General features: G+C 43.7%; 1 protein-coding gene across 1 annotated transcript in view; it reads right to left on the reverse strand.

Annotated features, from left to right (window-relative positions):
- ERBB4 (erb-b2 receptor tyrosine kinase 4) overlaps positions 1–17013 on the reverse strand; it is a 719874-nt gene that overhangs the window by 233526 nt on the left and 469335 nt on the right. Inside the window, exon 13 of the mRNA XM_084807761.1 lies at positions 7373–7505. Coding sequence (XP_084663887.1) covers positions 7373–7505 — 133 coding nt within the window. The remainder of the gene's footprint in view (positions 1–7372; positions 7506–17013) is intronic.

The following is a 17013-nucleotide window of genomic DNA, read 5'->3' on the forward strand; positions in this document are numbered from 1 at the left end:
CCCCCCCCCCCGTTGCAACTGCGCAGCAATGTGGCTTCGAATCAGCATGCCCTGTGATACACTCGCAATGTACTGCACTCTTCCCTAACAGGCTTGCTGTGCCCTTTTTTTTTTTTTTTTGCAATTATACTGAAAACCATCGCGAAAACCATGGATGACTGCAAAGTTCCGACTGCGTCATCCATCACCAGGGACCTCGACTCGCACCCGCTCTAGAGTAAAAGCTGGGTGTAGATGGGGCCCAGGTGTTAAAGTAGTGTGGGTTGGGACCTGGATTATCCCCCCTTGCTCTTCCACCTTCTGAGTAGTCCCAGTGGTTCTACTGAGCACCAGGAACGGCTGTGGCCGACTCAGTGTTCAGCATTAGCCTGACCTACTAGCCTATCTAGTTGCCAAACCCAATTTTAAATATTAGGCAGGCTTGTTGCAAAGAAGACTCTGGGGTGATGGCTGAATGAGACACATAACATCTCCCCACCCGGTACCAGTATCACTGGCAAATTTGTATTAAACAATTCTGACACCTCCAATGCTAGGTCCTGGATAACTGCAATACCTAGTCCCAACAAGAAGACTTCCTCTAGTGTAGAGAAAGTATAGCCATTAGTCAAGTGTCATGGCCACCAATCAGATTATTTCACAATGTCTGATGGAAACAATCACACCGTTGTGTGTTGCAGCTTTCTGCTACCTGTCGAGCTGGAGCTGCTGCCTGAAGGGGAAACTGCAAGCAGTTCCAGCCAGGAGTCTCACAGAACAGCCCCTAATCCTCTTGGCCTGGGAAATCAGGTAATGTGGAAGAACCAGCAAGTATAAAGACTCTGGTGATATCCTCAGTATAGGCAAGTTGTTGCTGGGAAGGCCACCTAGTTTTCCATCTCTGCACTATAGCCCTTCAGCCAGCCTGTCTCCTGCCCGTCTCCTGTAGCCTGTTTTCGGTCTGCCCATCTCCAGGAAACCTTCCAGCCCTTGGGCCTGAGTGCCCAACACAAGTCTCTCCCCTTGCCTTGTGGGATTTTCAGACTGTGTGTGAAGTGGTGGAATATTGTGATAGGCAGAGCTACTCTTTTTTTTTCTTTTTTTTTAAGCATAATAGCAAGATCTGGTAAACAAGCCAAGAGACAGACAAGAAAGAAATCACTCCAAATATAAATCCATTTTCTATGCATATTTCTCAGAGTAAGAAAAATAAACCCACATAACTGAGGGTTCTCAGGACTGAGTTCACACAACGTGATAACCCACACTCAAGGATGAGTATGGCTTGAGGGTGGGTTGTCATTGAACAGTGGGTTGTTGTTGAAATGTGGGTTGTTGGGTTGTCTGAACCATGGTTTGTTAATCATGAGGACCTGCTGCTGCTGCTGCTGCATGTCCCCCCACCCTCATTGCCACTGTGTGTCTCACCCTCACTGCAGCTTTGCTGCCACTAGAACCCACTCTACGGATCCTCTCAAAGTGAGAGGTGCATGGCGAACTCCCTGAAGAGCCATGTCAGCTGGAAAAATGGCCACTACAGCTCTTCAGAGAGAAGGCGAGGCCCAGATGCCTGGCTCTGAGGGGTCCTTCCTCAGCTGATCTCCAGGGACACCCCTTCCACAATGCCTGGTTTTAAGGAAAGTGGCAATGGGGTGGGAGATGCAGTGCGAGACACGCCACCAAAGGAGTGAGTTGGCTGGGCTGGGTGGTGTGGGAAGTCTGACATGACGGGTGGGTGGGAGAGGGAGATGGGTGGAGGGAGGGAAGAAGACAGACGCAGTGGAGGCAGCAACGGCAGGCCACAGCGGTGTATGTGTGCTCTGCCTTCTCAGGTGGCAGGAGGGCTTGTGCTGGCACTGCTCAGAGGAGGCACAACACTCGCAGGCTGTATAGTGGACGCTCCTTTGGCTCACTGTTTCACTGCTACAAATAGTCGTCACTGGCCTAACCTCACTGCTCTGCACTGCAACTGTTCCAGAGAGATGTGTAATTTTCTCCTCACTCCTGACAAACACAGAGACTTGCCTGTTATCTGATCAGCACCACACAGGCCATCCTTATTGTGAAAGCTTGTGCAGTGCACAGAATAATATAATAAAGAATATTATAAAATGCGGAAAGTCCACATCCTTGTGGGAGGAGAAATATAACGAGGCAATCCAGTTTAAAGTTGAGGAAGAACTACGATAAAAACGCATAGCCTGCCCCCACTAGCAATGCGGTGGCCGCTAGCTAGTGCCTGGCTTTGCGGGTGGCAGCAGCAAAGATGGACATCATTACCAAGAAAGACAATTATGAAGCATAAAATTATGATTCCTTGAAATTCAGCTCTCAGATTTATATGAGCAGTATTATTCTTCACAGTGTCATCCTTATATAACCAAAGGAACATCATCTAAAATTATACCTAGGAAGGTCTCGTAAAAAGATTTTTCATGACAGATGTTGAAAAGAAAAATCTTTCAGGAAAATTGGCTATGATTACTAGATGCTAATGGGTAATTCAGGCTCCTTTCATGCATCTTCTGGACACAGCCTCTCTCGTTCAGCCCTCACATCAAAAAGCAGTTTAGCACATGCTTAATTGAAGCATACTGACTACTTAAGTTAAACATACTTTCCAAAGATCAGCCCCAGGTAGAAGATATGCTTGTGGGGTGGGGGGAGGGGTCATCCATAATGGGACTCCACATAATCAATTAATTTAAAGTAGTAATTCACCACATATTCATCTATGAACATTTGAGTTCAAAAAGGATACTTTTGAAAAAAATCACCCAAACCTCCCTATCTCTCTATTTTCCTCTTTTAAAAAATGGCTCATATTTGCTACAACAGCAGCACCCTCCCCCCCTTAGGGCTTCTTTCTCAATCATGAAACGAATTCTCAGAATAAAACTGCCAAAACCATACTCCCCTTATACACACCTATGGTGCAACCACACTTAGAATACTGTGTACAGTTCTGGTCGCTGTACCTAAGAAAGGACATTGTATTTGTGGAGTTGGAAAAAGTGCAGAAAAGGGCAACTAAAATGATGAAGGGGCTGGAGCCTCTCCCCTATGAGGGAAGGTTACAACAGCTGGCCTTGTTTAGCTTGGAAAAAAGGAGGGTGAGGGGAGGCATGATAGAGGTGTACAAAATTATGCAGGGTGTGGAGAATGTAGATAGGGAGACATTTTTCTCCCTCTCTCTTAATATTAGAACCCATGAAGCTGATTGGTGGGAGATTTGGAACAGATAAAAGGAAGTACTTTTTCACACAGCACATAGTTAAACAATGGCATTCACTTGCACAAGATGTAATGATGGCCACCAATATGGATGGCTTTAAAAGGGGATTGGACAAATTCATGGAAGATATGGCTATCAGTGGGTACTAGTTATATATGCTACCTTCAGTATCAGAGGCAGCATGCCTATGATGGCTATATGATACCGTCAGTATCAGAGGCAGCATGCCTATGTACACCAGTTGCTGGGGAGCATGGGCAAGAGGGTGCTGTTGCCTCACGTCCTGCTTGTGGGTTTCCTGTGGGCAGCTGGTTGGCCACTGTGTGAACAAAATGCTGGACTAGATGGACCCTTGGTCTGACCCAGCATGGCTCTTCTTATATTCTTATTTTCACTATGTGATCCCACCCAATCAGGGACCACATGATGAATGTGATGATATCACAGGGCCATGTGGGTAATCCCATCTGGCTTCACGAAGGGCAAATTAAGACATTACATTGAACTCACTCAAAATGGGGAAAGAGAACACCTCCCCCCTTGTTGCCAAGGGAATTGGTATGACATTATGTTGGCTGTGGTGCTTTCATTGCCTGCCATTGCTATGCAGCATGTCAAGAAGGGAACATCGATTTTCATGCTCATTTAAGCTGAAAATACTGAAAAACCCCTGACAGGGGGTAACTTGGGGGGCATGAAATTATTACAAAATCTGCCCCCCCTTTTGTCTCAGCTTCAATTTAAAGCTAGTAATCATTATATATTTAAAATTTTAAATGGCATGAAGGAATACGTGTAGCAGTTAGAATATTGAACCTGGGGAGACCACACAGTGATGAACCTTGCTGGTGACCTTGGGCCAGACACTACCTCTCAGTCTAACCTACTTCACTGCATTGTTGTGAAGATAAAGGTGGGTGGGGAGCTATGTATGCCACCTTGAGCTTCTTGGAAGAAAGGCAATATATAAATGTAATAAATGCAATATTGTATTTTTTAAGATATGATCCATAAAACTGAATGAATATCTTATCAATACTCTGTTCTTTTACGAATAACCTTTTAAAACACCCTGGTAGTCAACCTGGGACATGCTGACCTAGACAGGGACCTGAAACATGATTTGCTGGGTTAGCCATTCAAAGAGAACTCCCAATGTTTATCAACCTGTAAAGTTAATCATGAAGAAGCTGGGCGACCACGGTTGGCCTTGGGTCAGCCAGAACACAGTGTTGCCCTAACAGTCAAAGACAGCTAGGGGTCATGGCAATTAACAATCTGAGACAAGGGCGGGGAGGGGGGAATAGTGTAAGGAAGGCTTCCTCACATGCTGTCTGTGAGATACTACTGAATATTTGGATGACTGTATCTGAAAATGCCCTTCATGTTAGATCTACAATAAAAATATAATTATATACTGAGAATGGAGTTATGCATCAGTGTCAGTTGTTTCTTGCATTTGTGGTGCATGTTTGATACATTCCTGAGGGGTTATTTCTAGTAATCTGCATGTGTATACTATGCTATCAAAAAGCAATGTATCTATCTATGCATATTACCTCCTTCAGATATGTGCCTGCATGCAGAGTGACAACCATTATACACATGCAAAAGAATGTGGGCTTTAGAATGCACATGTGACTCTACCTTGATTTCTTACAATGTGCATTTTATTTATGACAGTGGTTTGAGCACACACATTAATGTATCAGATCATTCTGAAATGGTACTCATACCCATCAATGCCTCTCACTAAATGTACTGGGTCATTTTGTGCCACAAAGTGCTTCTCTGTTAAGGGATGTGCAAAACAATTCAATTTAGATAAAGAGTTCCACTTTATTCTGTGTAGCATCTGGTCACATCTGGAGTACTATGATCAGTTCTTGGCACCACATTTTAAGAAGGACTTTGACGAACTGGAGACTATCCAGAGGAGAGCAACCATAATGGTAATCGGTCTGGAATAGGGATGTCAGAGAATTCTGCCACGGACTGAAATGGGATCAACTTCCCTTCAGTCCGTGCCACGGAGTCCTCTGCAGAATGGCACCACGAGGTCCTGCGGAGCCAGCCGTCATGCGGCTTTTTTTTGTCATCTGCAAAGAGTCGCAAAATTTTTGTAAATAAAAACACAGTGTAATATATTTCGATAATAAATATGTAAGTTTTTTTAAAAAATGAATTGTGCTCTCCGCCTTGTTTGTGGGTGTTCTTTTTCAGCTGAAATCCTCCGTCTCCGTTTACTTTCAGCCAAAACACTTCCTTCTCCTAGGGCCTTCCCAAAAGAAGGCTGCCCTAGCTGTGCCTGTGCGATAAACTATTTGTTTAAAGCAATGCTTTTTAAAGAAAGAAAAAACCTTTTAAAATGACCATGCCAGTCCTGGAGCGGCATGGTTATTTTAAAAGGTTTTTTTTCTTTTTATAAAACAGCGTTGCTTTAAACAAATAGTTTATCGTTCAGGCACACCTAAGACAGCCTTCTTTTGGGAAGCCCCTAGGAAGAGGAAGTGTTTTGGCTGAAAGTAAACAGAGATGGAGGATTTCAATTAAAAAAAAAAAAGTAAATATTTACGAAAAATAGCAATTCTTATGGAAGTTATGCAGACTCATGAAGACGGCTGGGCACCGGAATTATGGTTGTCGGTACAGATTTATCTTCGTAATTTTTGGAGTGGGAAAAAAAGAGGAGAATTCCGGGGGCTTGTGAACGGCGGAACGGAGCACTGGCCGCAAACTGCGGAAGTCAAGAGGCATGGAAGGTACACAATTCATACATCCCTAGTCTGGATATCAAGTCCTATGAGGAACGCTTGAAAGAGCTAGGTATGTTTAGCCTGGGGAAGAAAAGATAAGGGGAGGCATGATAGCAATTTTCAAATACCCAAAGGGCTGCCCCAGAAGACAGAACTAGAACCAATGGGTGGAAATTGCAGGGAAACATATTTTGGCTGAACACTAGGAGAAACCAGCTAAGGACAGGGCCTGTTCAACAGTGGGAAGCGGCAGGCTCTCCTTCGCTGGAGGCCTTTTGGCAGAGTCTGAATGGCCACCTGTCAGGGATGCTGTGGTGCATCGTGTATTGCAGATCCTGCACTGAGCAGGGCTAGATGACCTTCTAATTCTGTGATTCTATGTTGAGGACCATTCTGGCAGATAGGCAGTTTTTGCTGCTGTTGCTCATGGTTTCATATTCAAATACCCAACCTACTATTTCTCCTTGTACTGCTGCTTATCAGTCCCCCACTTAAAATGCAGTCAAACCTGGCATGCTATTTTACATTTTTCCAGAATATTAGTCATCAGTTTCCTTTCAAAAAATTGATCCGCTGTTTGGCTTCATGCCAAGCTCATCAGTCCCTCCCATTCAAAGCTTATATCAGGCAATCATGTACACAACCTTTCAAATCACAGAGCTGGATAGCTATTTCTCTTCAAGCTAGGCTACATTTCAGTATTTCAGATACCTGAGAGAGTGCCTCCTTCTTTACCAACCTGCTTGGTCACTGAGATCATCAGAGGGCATGTTTCTGGTGGTTCCACATGGACCCATGGCCCGGTTGGAGTCCACCAGGAAAAGAACCTTCAGTGTGGTGGCCCCTTTCCTGTGGAACTCCTCCCTGCCTTTGGAGGTCAAGCAAGCACCAATGTTGTGTTGCTTCCAGCACCTCCTGAAGACATTGTTATTTCAGGAAGCCTTCCTTGAGTGACCAGCTATGGTTTATTAAACTCAGAATTAGTTTCTTTTAAAATGTTTTAATTGTTTTAACATGGTGTTTTATTTTTTATTTCTGCTGTTCATGGCTCCAAAATCTTTTGATGTGGAGCAGTATATAAATATTATAAATAAATAAATAAATAAAATTTCCCCATTTAAAAATTTATTTTTTAAATTTTTTTTTAAAAATTTCCCCACGATGCACCACAGCATCCCTGGCTAGCTACTGGACATCATATCAGTCTACTTCATGATGTCAGAGCATGTTGCTTGTTTGCAACACTGATCTGCAACAGCTAATTGCTTTGGGAGCAGAAAATTGTAAGTATTTGTAGGTTCATTGTCTCCTAGAACCTAACAGCATGCCTGCTGAAGTTTCAAGGTAAGGAGCAGACTTCTGGGAAAGCACCAAAGAAAAAATACAGGAGAAAAAGTCTTACCCATCATAAAGATTACAAGCCTTTACACAGGTCCTTCCCCTGATGAAGTGCTTACAGGACAAACATTGTTCTGGTCCTGGCCCCCAACATCCATTTTTTGAGCATAAATGACTGCACACCATCCCCTCTGCAGCTGTAAAATAAATAAAGAGAGGAGTGATCGTTTACAATATACTATATGCTAAATGGCAAGCACTATTGTCAAATTTAGAATGCTGATTTACAGCCCCCCCCCCCCGCAAGCACACACACATACACACACACTTAATAAATAAATCAAGCAAGCAAGCAAGCAGGCAGGCAGGCACGCAGGATTCTCTGTGTGAGGAGGAGGAATATAGGACAGTCCTGGACCAGAGCATGGAAGAAGTGGTGTTGCACATGTGGAATGACCACCACTCAGAGAGGCTTGGCTTGCGTCCTCATCCTCATCCATTCATTCATTTTTATTAAGTTTCAGGGGGAAAAAATTAAGAAAACCTTCTTGTTCCACTTCCAACAGACGTCGGGGTTATTTAGTGATAATTACTATTGCTACCTCTCCTTTTACATTCAGATTGTTTATTTGGATTTTAATGTATGATTTGATGTGTAATCTATCATGGTTTTAAACAGCATATATACACATAATGTATATTTGCCTGAGGCATTGTACAAATGGAAAGGCAATTTCCTTTTTTTAAAAAAAAGGTTCATTACTAAGGAGCAGAAGGCTGGGGATTAATGTGTTAAATCTTCCTGTGGTAGCATAACACACCATTTCTGAGATGTTGATGAAGAATTTCTAGTTGGCATGTACATGAACAGATGGCACTTGGAAGATGGAGGGAGCAATCCTATGGCTGCTAGACAGCAGCTAGACAACCATAGGATATGTTGTTTTCCGGGAACTGACCTTCAATCCTGTGCTCTGAGGCCGGTTCCTGGAGAACCGCCCTCTCCTCACTTCTGCACTGCCTCGGAGGCAGCGCGGAACAGCTGTGTCCTCCACACTCGCAAGAGGAGTGTGGAGCAGCCGAAAAGGGGCATGGCTGGGGATGATCTGGGGCGGGGAGCACAGTACTGCCGGTACAACACATCCAATATACAATGTGTTGTACATCAGCTCCTCCCCCATTTGGCCGCCCCATGGCTAGACAGCCGAAATCAGCTGTCTAGCAGAAAATACAGGGAAGGAGAAGTGCGGTGGGAATTATCCACTCTGTGCTTCTCCTGGCCTGCCTTGGATAGGCGGCCACCTCCGAGTTCAGAGGCAGCCACCTATCTGAATAGGACTGTGCCCTTAAGGTCCTAAACAGGAGTACTATTGTATGAATTTATGAAGATTCTCCTATCCTTTCATATCACTGAGTTAATGACCTGTGATTATTTGAGCTGCATATTATTGGTAAGGCTTTAATAATAACATTTTATATCAAATAAAACACCAAAATGCCTTCTCCTGAGTCAAGCCATTGGTCCATCTATTCCAGTAGTCTACTCTGACCCTTCCCAATATACACTGCAGAGTAACAAAGAAGAATAGACCCTGCTCTGAGGAGCTTACAATCTAAAATTCAACATAGTGGGGAGTGGAGGGGGAAGGAAGATGGAGGAGAGAGTAACAGCAGAAGAATACGCATCCAGTTTGTAATGTTCACTTCATCATGTGATTTAAAAGCATGTGCATTTCTGTTGTCTTATCTGAGTGAGGGGATGGACAGGGGATGGGAGTGCTCCCAAAAGACTGGAGTTTGGAGCAGCAAGTCCCTGCCTGTTTCCCACTGTCATTCTGTTTGCTGCTACTTATGCTGCACAACACCACATCATCTTACATACTTTAAAATGTATCTTGGTTGAGAAGCATCTACTCTATATTCCTGCCACCAGAATGAATGGCTGACTGTGCCTCATTAACAAAAACACTGAATATCTGTCATGCAAGTGTACTGTGCACTTGAGCATATTATTACTTTTATATAGCTGTTCCTTCTTCAACTTTGGCTCAATCTGCTCTTTCATCATAGTGCTTCAGTCTTTGGTACTGGCACTGCATTCACCAAATGCCTCTTTTGATCTATATAGCTTGCCTCGCCTATGGCCTAGCAGTGTTTTAAAATTGTGCTTGCTTCTTATTTTCCCAGAGAATCACAGTCTCAAAGAATAACAGGTCCAGGAGTTGAGCCTCCTCAGGATCTCCAGGGGAAGGACTTAAGGGGGAGCTCTTTTCCACAGGTTCCATCTCCAGCCTTCTCCCCATGCTGAAAGTGGAGACCACCAGCACCACACTTTTCCTAGCACATTCTTCCAGTCTCAATACCTCTCTCTCTCTTTCTGTGGGAGAAAGTAACTGAGAAGTGGACACCAAGTCTGGAATCATAAATATATTATGGAACAGAGAGCAAATATCCTGCACTAGAGATTAAACTCAAGAAGAGGCTTGAGATGGCTTTAAAACTTAGCAAGCGCCACCTGGCTCTGCCTCCTTGCTCCAGATGGATCACCCCCCTCGAGCTCCCAGATTCCATTCTTGGAGCGTGAGCTTCAGGAGATCTGGCAACCCTCCTCATGGGGCACAAACGTCATACTATCTTCACCATATCACTCCCCACTGCTCTATAATACTTTATAATAGTATTTATATATTCAAGGTCCTGGTGATGACATTTAAAGCCCTAAGCAGCTTGGGCCCTTGATATTTGAGGGAGTGCCTCTCCCTTTATATGCCTGCCCAAGAATTTCAAGACATACACTATGGTGGGATGTGAGAGAGGGCCTTCCCTGCTGTTGCACCCCAGTTGTGGAATGCCCTCTCCTTGGAGGCCCGATTGGCACAGACGAAGGTTTAATTTCAGCAAGTCAAAACATGGGTTTTTACCAAAGCCTTTGGGGGCTAACTGAATTCCCTCAAGTTGCACACTGTTTTAACTGTTTTATTGTTTTAGATTTTTAATTGGTATTGGCTTGTTTAATGATTTAATATGCTTTTAGCTGTTTCAATTATTTATTATTTTATACTATTTAAATTGATTTTATCTGTATGCTGCCCTGAGATCTTAATGATATACAGCAGGATACAACTATTTTAAATAAATCATATAAATAAGAGGAAAGGGACAAGACTGTATGTCTTGCCTGGTGATTAATCTCCAGGCAAAGACCAATCCAAACTTCTGATGGCAAACTTGGGTTTGGGAACTCCAGCTTCCACTTATCTTGCATTTCTTCCCACAAAACACCCTGATCCCAATTCCAGTTCAAGTGAAATACTGGGTTCTGAAAAAAATTACTTTAATTCAGACTAATACATAAATTCCTCACACATCCCTACCGTCTGCCCCAGGATCTTTGGGCAGAAAGTCCTATATTATTATGTTCCACGTGGCCACATATACCGAGTTCCAGAAGTTCCAGCCACAGAAGCAAGACATAAAACTGATTATTCTGTAGTGACCAGGAAATGCCTGCAGGGGAAGTGGTTTATTTACTGTGGTTCTCCTAAAGAGAGAAACTACTTCACTTTGGATCACTCACAATGGTGAGCAGGGGCAGGGCTTGGGCAATATACCTTAAGAAACAGACTGTGTCCTGATTTAGGAAATACTGATATTGTGGATGGAGTGCATTAGAAAAACCAAGGAGACTTAGGTTCAAATACCCACTCAGATACAAGGCCCACTGGGTAACCTTAGTCCACTAACGTGCTCTCTCAGCCTAGCCATTTGTTTGTTTGCTTGTTTGTTTGTTTATTTATTACATTTATATCCTACCTTTTCTTCCAAGTAGTCCAAAGCAGCGGACATGATCCTTCTCCTTTCCATTTTATCCTCCCAATAATGCTGTGAGGTAGGTTAGGCTTAGGCTGAGAGCCAGTGACTGGCCCAAAGTCATCCAGTGAGCTTTATGGCTGAGTGGGGACTTCAACCCAGGTCTCCCCAGTCCCAGTCAACAGTCTAAACACTACACCACACCACGCTGGTTCGCACGGGGATGTTGTGGAGGGTGTGTGCCATCCCAAATTGCTTGGAAGTATGGTGGGATTATATTAATAAATGAATTTATTCAATGTATTTATTGCATCCAATTTCTTGTCTGGAGAGTTACAGCAATTTTTTTGAATGACATGGTTTAAAAAATTGTTTGTGTTATATGGAGAAATCGTTAAACTGTCTTGCCACTTTTTCTAAGGCTGGAGTTCTTTAAGAGCCTTCTGGAACATTTGACAAGGAAATGAACTCCCTACACACAACAAAGACAAAGAAGAAGGAGCCTCTCTACATATATAAGACAAACCTGTGAGTAATCTTTCATTAAAAACCTTGGCTTGTCAGTCTCTTTTATTAAAGGAAAGTTCCACAACAATATTACTCAGTTAATTAAACAAGCAGGAATAAAGTCAATTAGGCCACAAAGATTTATAAACTTAATTGACTGAAGGTGTTTATGAAGAAGCTGTGGCTTCCCAAAACAGAACTGGTGAAGCACTACAAAGCACTTAGGTACTGTTTAATTCTTCCCTGTTCACACTAGTCTATTACTCCCAATAACGGAGGAGAAAGCAGCAACATTTTTCTGACCCATTGGTTATTCTGCCCAGAGCAGAAATCTCCTTTCATTTCACAAAAATGAGTCACATGTAGATTATTTGCAAGACAAGAAAGAATTCTCGAAGAGACTATTAGCTATACCCAGAAAGTAATCAAGTTTTCTGTGCTACTTGGGGGCAGGCTTTCAAAAGTTCTTCACTGCTGAAAGCTAGCTTTAGACTTTCAGCCAATGGTTGCAAGCACTGAGGAATCCTCTGGTTAGGTACTGTGCTGATTCTGTGTTCTCTACAGTTCACCATGTTGTTGGCAGTTGGCACCAACGAAATGCTAAATAGCACTCATGACAGAAATCTCCCATCAATCAGGTTTTCTCCCTTTAAAATAATGAGGTCAAGATAATGGTTTGTGATTTATAGTTAAAAGAGCCCATCTGTTAGAAAGTTCAGCGCATTGAGGTATAACTGACCCCCCTCCCCAATGTTAATGACAAATATTTCACATCTGTCCAGATAATGGAATCTTACTACCTTGCATTGCAGTTTATCCATGCTGCTATCTTAGGTGCACCACTTCTCTGCTCTATACAACTGCTGAGTAAGAGGGCAGTGGAAAGGTGGCAGCCCACAGTTCAGTGGCAGAGTATACATTTTACATGCATAAAGTCCCAGATTCAGTCCTTTGCATTTTCAAATAGGGCGGAGCAGACTGTGAAATTGGGAGGACCATCTTGCTGAATATTCTCTGGAGCTAGGTGAAATTCTCTAACCGTTTGGGAAGGGGGGTTAAAAAGAAAATTCTCTTCTAAGAAATCTTAGCTCTGTTAATATTGAATGAACTATATAGCTAGTTTATACTGGTAGATGAAGGAAGCAGTGGAGTAAGAGAGGAGGATTGGAAGAAATAGGGGCTTCTGCTTCCATTGCTTCCTTCAACAATATTAAAGTAGTACTAAACAATACTAGAACTGGAGCTACAGTTGCATTCAAAAATCTCCACTCCATTCATAAAATACTCTCCGAGGGAGGACTGCAATTCCCCACCAGCTCAGGAGGACCTCGATAAAGCAATGTTCACAAACATATCAGAACATTATCTTTTGAGAAATTTCAGCTGAGAGGTAAGGAATCTCCTGCAACAAGCGAGTGGGAAATCCCTGCCTGGAAAGATTCCATCTAACAAGGGGGATGGTAGCACACTAGATGGGCCATGTGATCTCACTCAGTACGAGGCAGCTCCAAATGCTTGCATGTACAGCATGTTCCTCTTCACATCTAGGCTCATCATGGGCAATCAAGTATCTCAGGGGCTGTGTGGCTCAGTGATACAGCACCGGTTTTTGCTAGGGATGTCAGAGAATTCCGCCACGGATCTCGGTGAGGCCGAATGCCAGTGCATTCGCCCCCCCGAAATCTGTGGCAGAATGAAGCCCCCCGCCCCGCAAAAGGCGCGAAACGGGACACTTACTCGGTGCTGTTCGCACTGCTCTGAGAATGGTGGCCACGGCCGCAGCCGCCATTCCCTTCATCACTATAGCCGTGATAGGCTATGTAAATACTTACGCAACCTATCACGGCTAACGCAGGGACGCCATTGGCCTATTTGTGTCCCTACAGAAGCCATGATAGGCTGTGTAAGTATTTACGTAGCCTATCACGGTAAAAAAAAGGGAACGCAAATGGCAGCAGCTACGGCTTACGTTATTTACATAGGCTATTACGTATTACGTAATATTTACGTAGGCTATTATGGCAAAGGAGAGGGGCACAAATGGCGTAGTGGCCGCCATTTGCATTCCCCTTTTCTTTTGTCGCAATAGGCTACGTAAATATTTACGTAACCTATCGCGGCAAAAAAAAAGGGAACACAAATGGCAGCCACCGTAGCCACCGCCATTTGCGTTCGCTGTTTTTTTTTTTGCTGTCATAGGCTACGTAAATATTTACATAGCCTATCACGGCAAAATACGGGGACACAAATGGCGGCGGCTACGGCAGGCTGCCCAGCGGCCAGATGTCCGGCTGCGGGCGGCCCCAGCTGGCGTCTCTGCAGAATCTTTGTGGAGCGGAGCTGGCCGGAGAGAATTTCAGGGGGAGGGATGGAGCGCCTCCCCCCCACCACGAATGTCACCCTTCGAAAAGGTAAGTGACTTTCGTACATCCCTAGTTTTTGCATGAAGAAGCTCCCAGGTTCAAACCCTGGCATCTCCTAGCAGGGCTGGAAAAACTCCTGCCTGAAACCCTGGGGAGCTGCTGCCAGCCAGTGTGGACAATACTGGGTTAGATGAACCAATGGCCTGACTCAGTATAAGGCAATTTCCTGTGTCCCTAAGTAGCTATATTTTTCTTCTTCTAAACTTTTCTCATTCTTTAAACTGGTCCCATCAGATTTTAGGACCACAGGGGTTACAGAATGTAAGGTTTACCCATTATTATGGAAGTTTCTAAATGAGTTTGGAGGACAACCAAGTGAATCTGTGTGGACTAGACTCAATTAATTATAAAATATATTGGCTTTATCCAAACTTCTCATCTACTAAGCCTGTTTTAATTAAAGTCTAGGTATATACTTAAGGTCCATGAATGGTGCTAGTCCTGGATAATGTTTAATATCAGAACTGAAGTGTTTGTGCTTCAATTAGACCTTAAAAGTTTTAAAGTTTTGGAGACAAATGTGATTCAATTATCAGCAGATAATTGCATTAGAGGAATGGCTCTGCCAAGTCCTTCTTTTATATTTTCATACCCTGCTGCTTTTGTTAGGCTCTTCAAGCTGCAGATCCTTCTTTGAAATCCCTGACAATAATAAAGTAAAAATGAATCTTCATCAAGCCATGTTTTCCCCTTTGATGTTCTTAATACAGGCGTCTAGTAAATGTAGTCTGAAAGACCATCCTAACCTAGTATTTGTAGCTCTTTCACTTTCATAAGAAACAAGTGTATCTCCATATTTAGGGTGCTTCCAGAAAAGGCTTTTATCATGCCATTGGCCTGACTAATTCACAGAATTTTATGGGGGGTCTGGATGCTGTCATCTTCTACTCATAATTTTCCCTTGTTTCCCACCGCTTCTTCCATCTTTTCTCTTACTGAAGAAAATCCATTAAGGAGGAAAAGATGGAATAGCTGCACAATGTCTTCTGGCTGGTAGTGCTTCCAGTCCAGCCCTCCATCTGGAAGCACCCTTATTGAAAGGCTCTAAAATATTCAGTGGATGTGCTCCAACAAGATGCCATTCAGAAGCCAACACTGAACTGCCATAGATGAGAGGTCTTAGTGTACCAAAAGCTGCTCAAAGATCTTGGAAGTATCTAAGGTTGTAATCCTAAGACCTAGACCTAAAATTCTAAGGTTGTAATCCTGTACACATGTACCTGGGAGTAAGTCCCATTTAACTCAATGTGGCTTACTTCACAGTAGATCTGTAGTGGATTGCATTGCAAATGTTTCAGTGCCCCCATCTTCCTGGTCCCAAGATGTCCAGCCCATCAGCGTAAGAAATGGAAACACAGACATTGAGGGTAAGCCACTGAAGGTAACATCAGGAAGAGGTCTCACCCTATTGTGCTGCTGGGCCCTCTGCTAGTTATACAGAGTGGCCCAAAAGTAGGTATACAGTTTAGAATGTTGATGGGAGAGGAGAGAATTTTCAGTCTTCCAGTACTGCTTGAGAATCCACTTTCTTTGTTCTTGACTCAAGTTCGCTGCCATCATTCACAATATCAGTAAAGAAAATAACTAAACAACTAAACAACGGTATACCTACTTAAGGGCCTCACTCCCCTCACTCTCTACACTTAACTGATTTAACTGTCACTCCCTGTCACTCACTCTTCCCAACTCTCATTCTGACTCCATCCACACATCTTCTGCTCACACATTCTCTCCCCCTCCCATCAACATTCTAAACAAGTGTATACCTACTTTTGGGCCACTCTGTATAATAAGCACTGCGGAAAAGTGCTGTTTATCTCTGTCTGGTGATTATTATCATCATCATCATAATCAACAACATCATTATTATTATTATCTGAAACTCTCAACCAATCCAAACCTACAAGGTGCCATTAAAAATAATGGCTTTAGACAAAGCAGAACGGGTTTAAGAAAAGTTGTTAAGGATTTATAAATCCAAGTTCTAAATTCTGCCAAGACCAACCATAAATAATTCCTCTAAAGCCCTTTCACCCACCCAGTCCTCCTGTGACTTCAAAATAGCCCCCAAAGTGGCAGCCATAGCAGCTAGAGCCAGTGCTCAGTGCCGGTACCCAGCATGCTTAGGTGGCTGCCAGGGCCCACATCTTCCAGCAGGGCTCACTAGGGGCTCTACCTTGTTGGTTGTGTGTCCCAGCATCACTGTCACTACCTGCCACCACTTGGGTCCCCTGGCAGAGTGGGTGAAAGGGCTTTATCAGTTGCTTCCTCCATATAGATGGGCTTACCAGGCACAGCGCTGGTACTGTTGGCATTGCATTGTCGGAGATATAACAGAGCAAAATACTTGGCTCTCCTCTCAGCAGTGCTGGCAGCATGTGAGGTAAGGTAAATCCATCTGGGAAAGGGGCTGAACGGTGGCTGCAGTGCTGCTGGGTCTGACAGCCACACTCACACTCCGCAGGGCATAAGTGGTTGCGGCAGTGGTGGTGGCAACACTGACAGGGCCCTGGTAATTCCAGGGGAGTAGCAGTGGTTCCAGGAGGGCCTATCAAAAACACTGTACCATGGGCCCACACAAGTCTGGTGCCAGGCCTAGCTATGACTCATGCCAACAAAGCCAACCTGTAGCATTAGGAGATCCGCCAATGGCAGTAGCAGGAGGACATTATAAGAGTTCGGAAATCAGAGGACAAAGAGGGGCATTGGGAGAGGTTCGGTGACAGTGACAACCACAGGCCATGAATATATTCGCTTCTGTGGTGGCATAGGAACTGTTAATATGGCATGTTGATAAAGCTGAAGATAGTCAGGGATGGGCCTTCATGAAGATAATTAGAAAACGGAGTGATTTTCTGTAAAGTAATTCTCACCAGTAAGTTGTGCTCAAATTGAAATTAACCAGACTATCATGTTTGATTTTAATTTGTATCTGGCTGATCAGAAATTGTCAGCCTGTGAAAGG

This window comes from Heloderma suspectum, chromosome 1 (assembly GCF_057233095.1).
Source record: "Heloderma suspectum isolate Gila_16-S chromosome 1, 16-S_ref, whole genome shotgun sequence".
In the NCBI taxonomy this organism is placed as follows: domain Eukaryota; kingdom Metazoa; phylum Chordata; class Lepidosauria; order Squamata; family Helodermatidae; genus Heloderma; species Heloderma suspectum.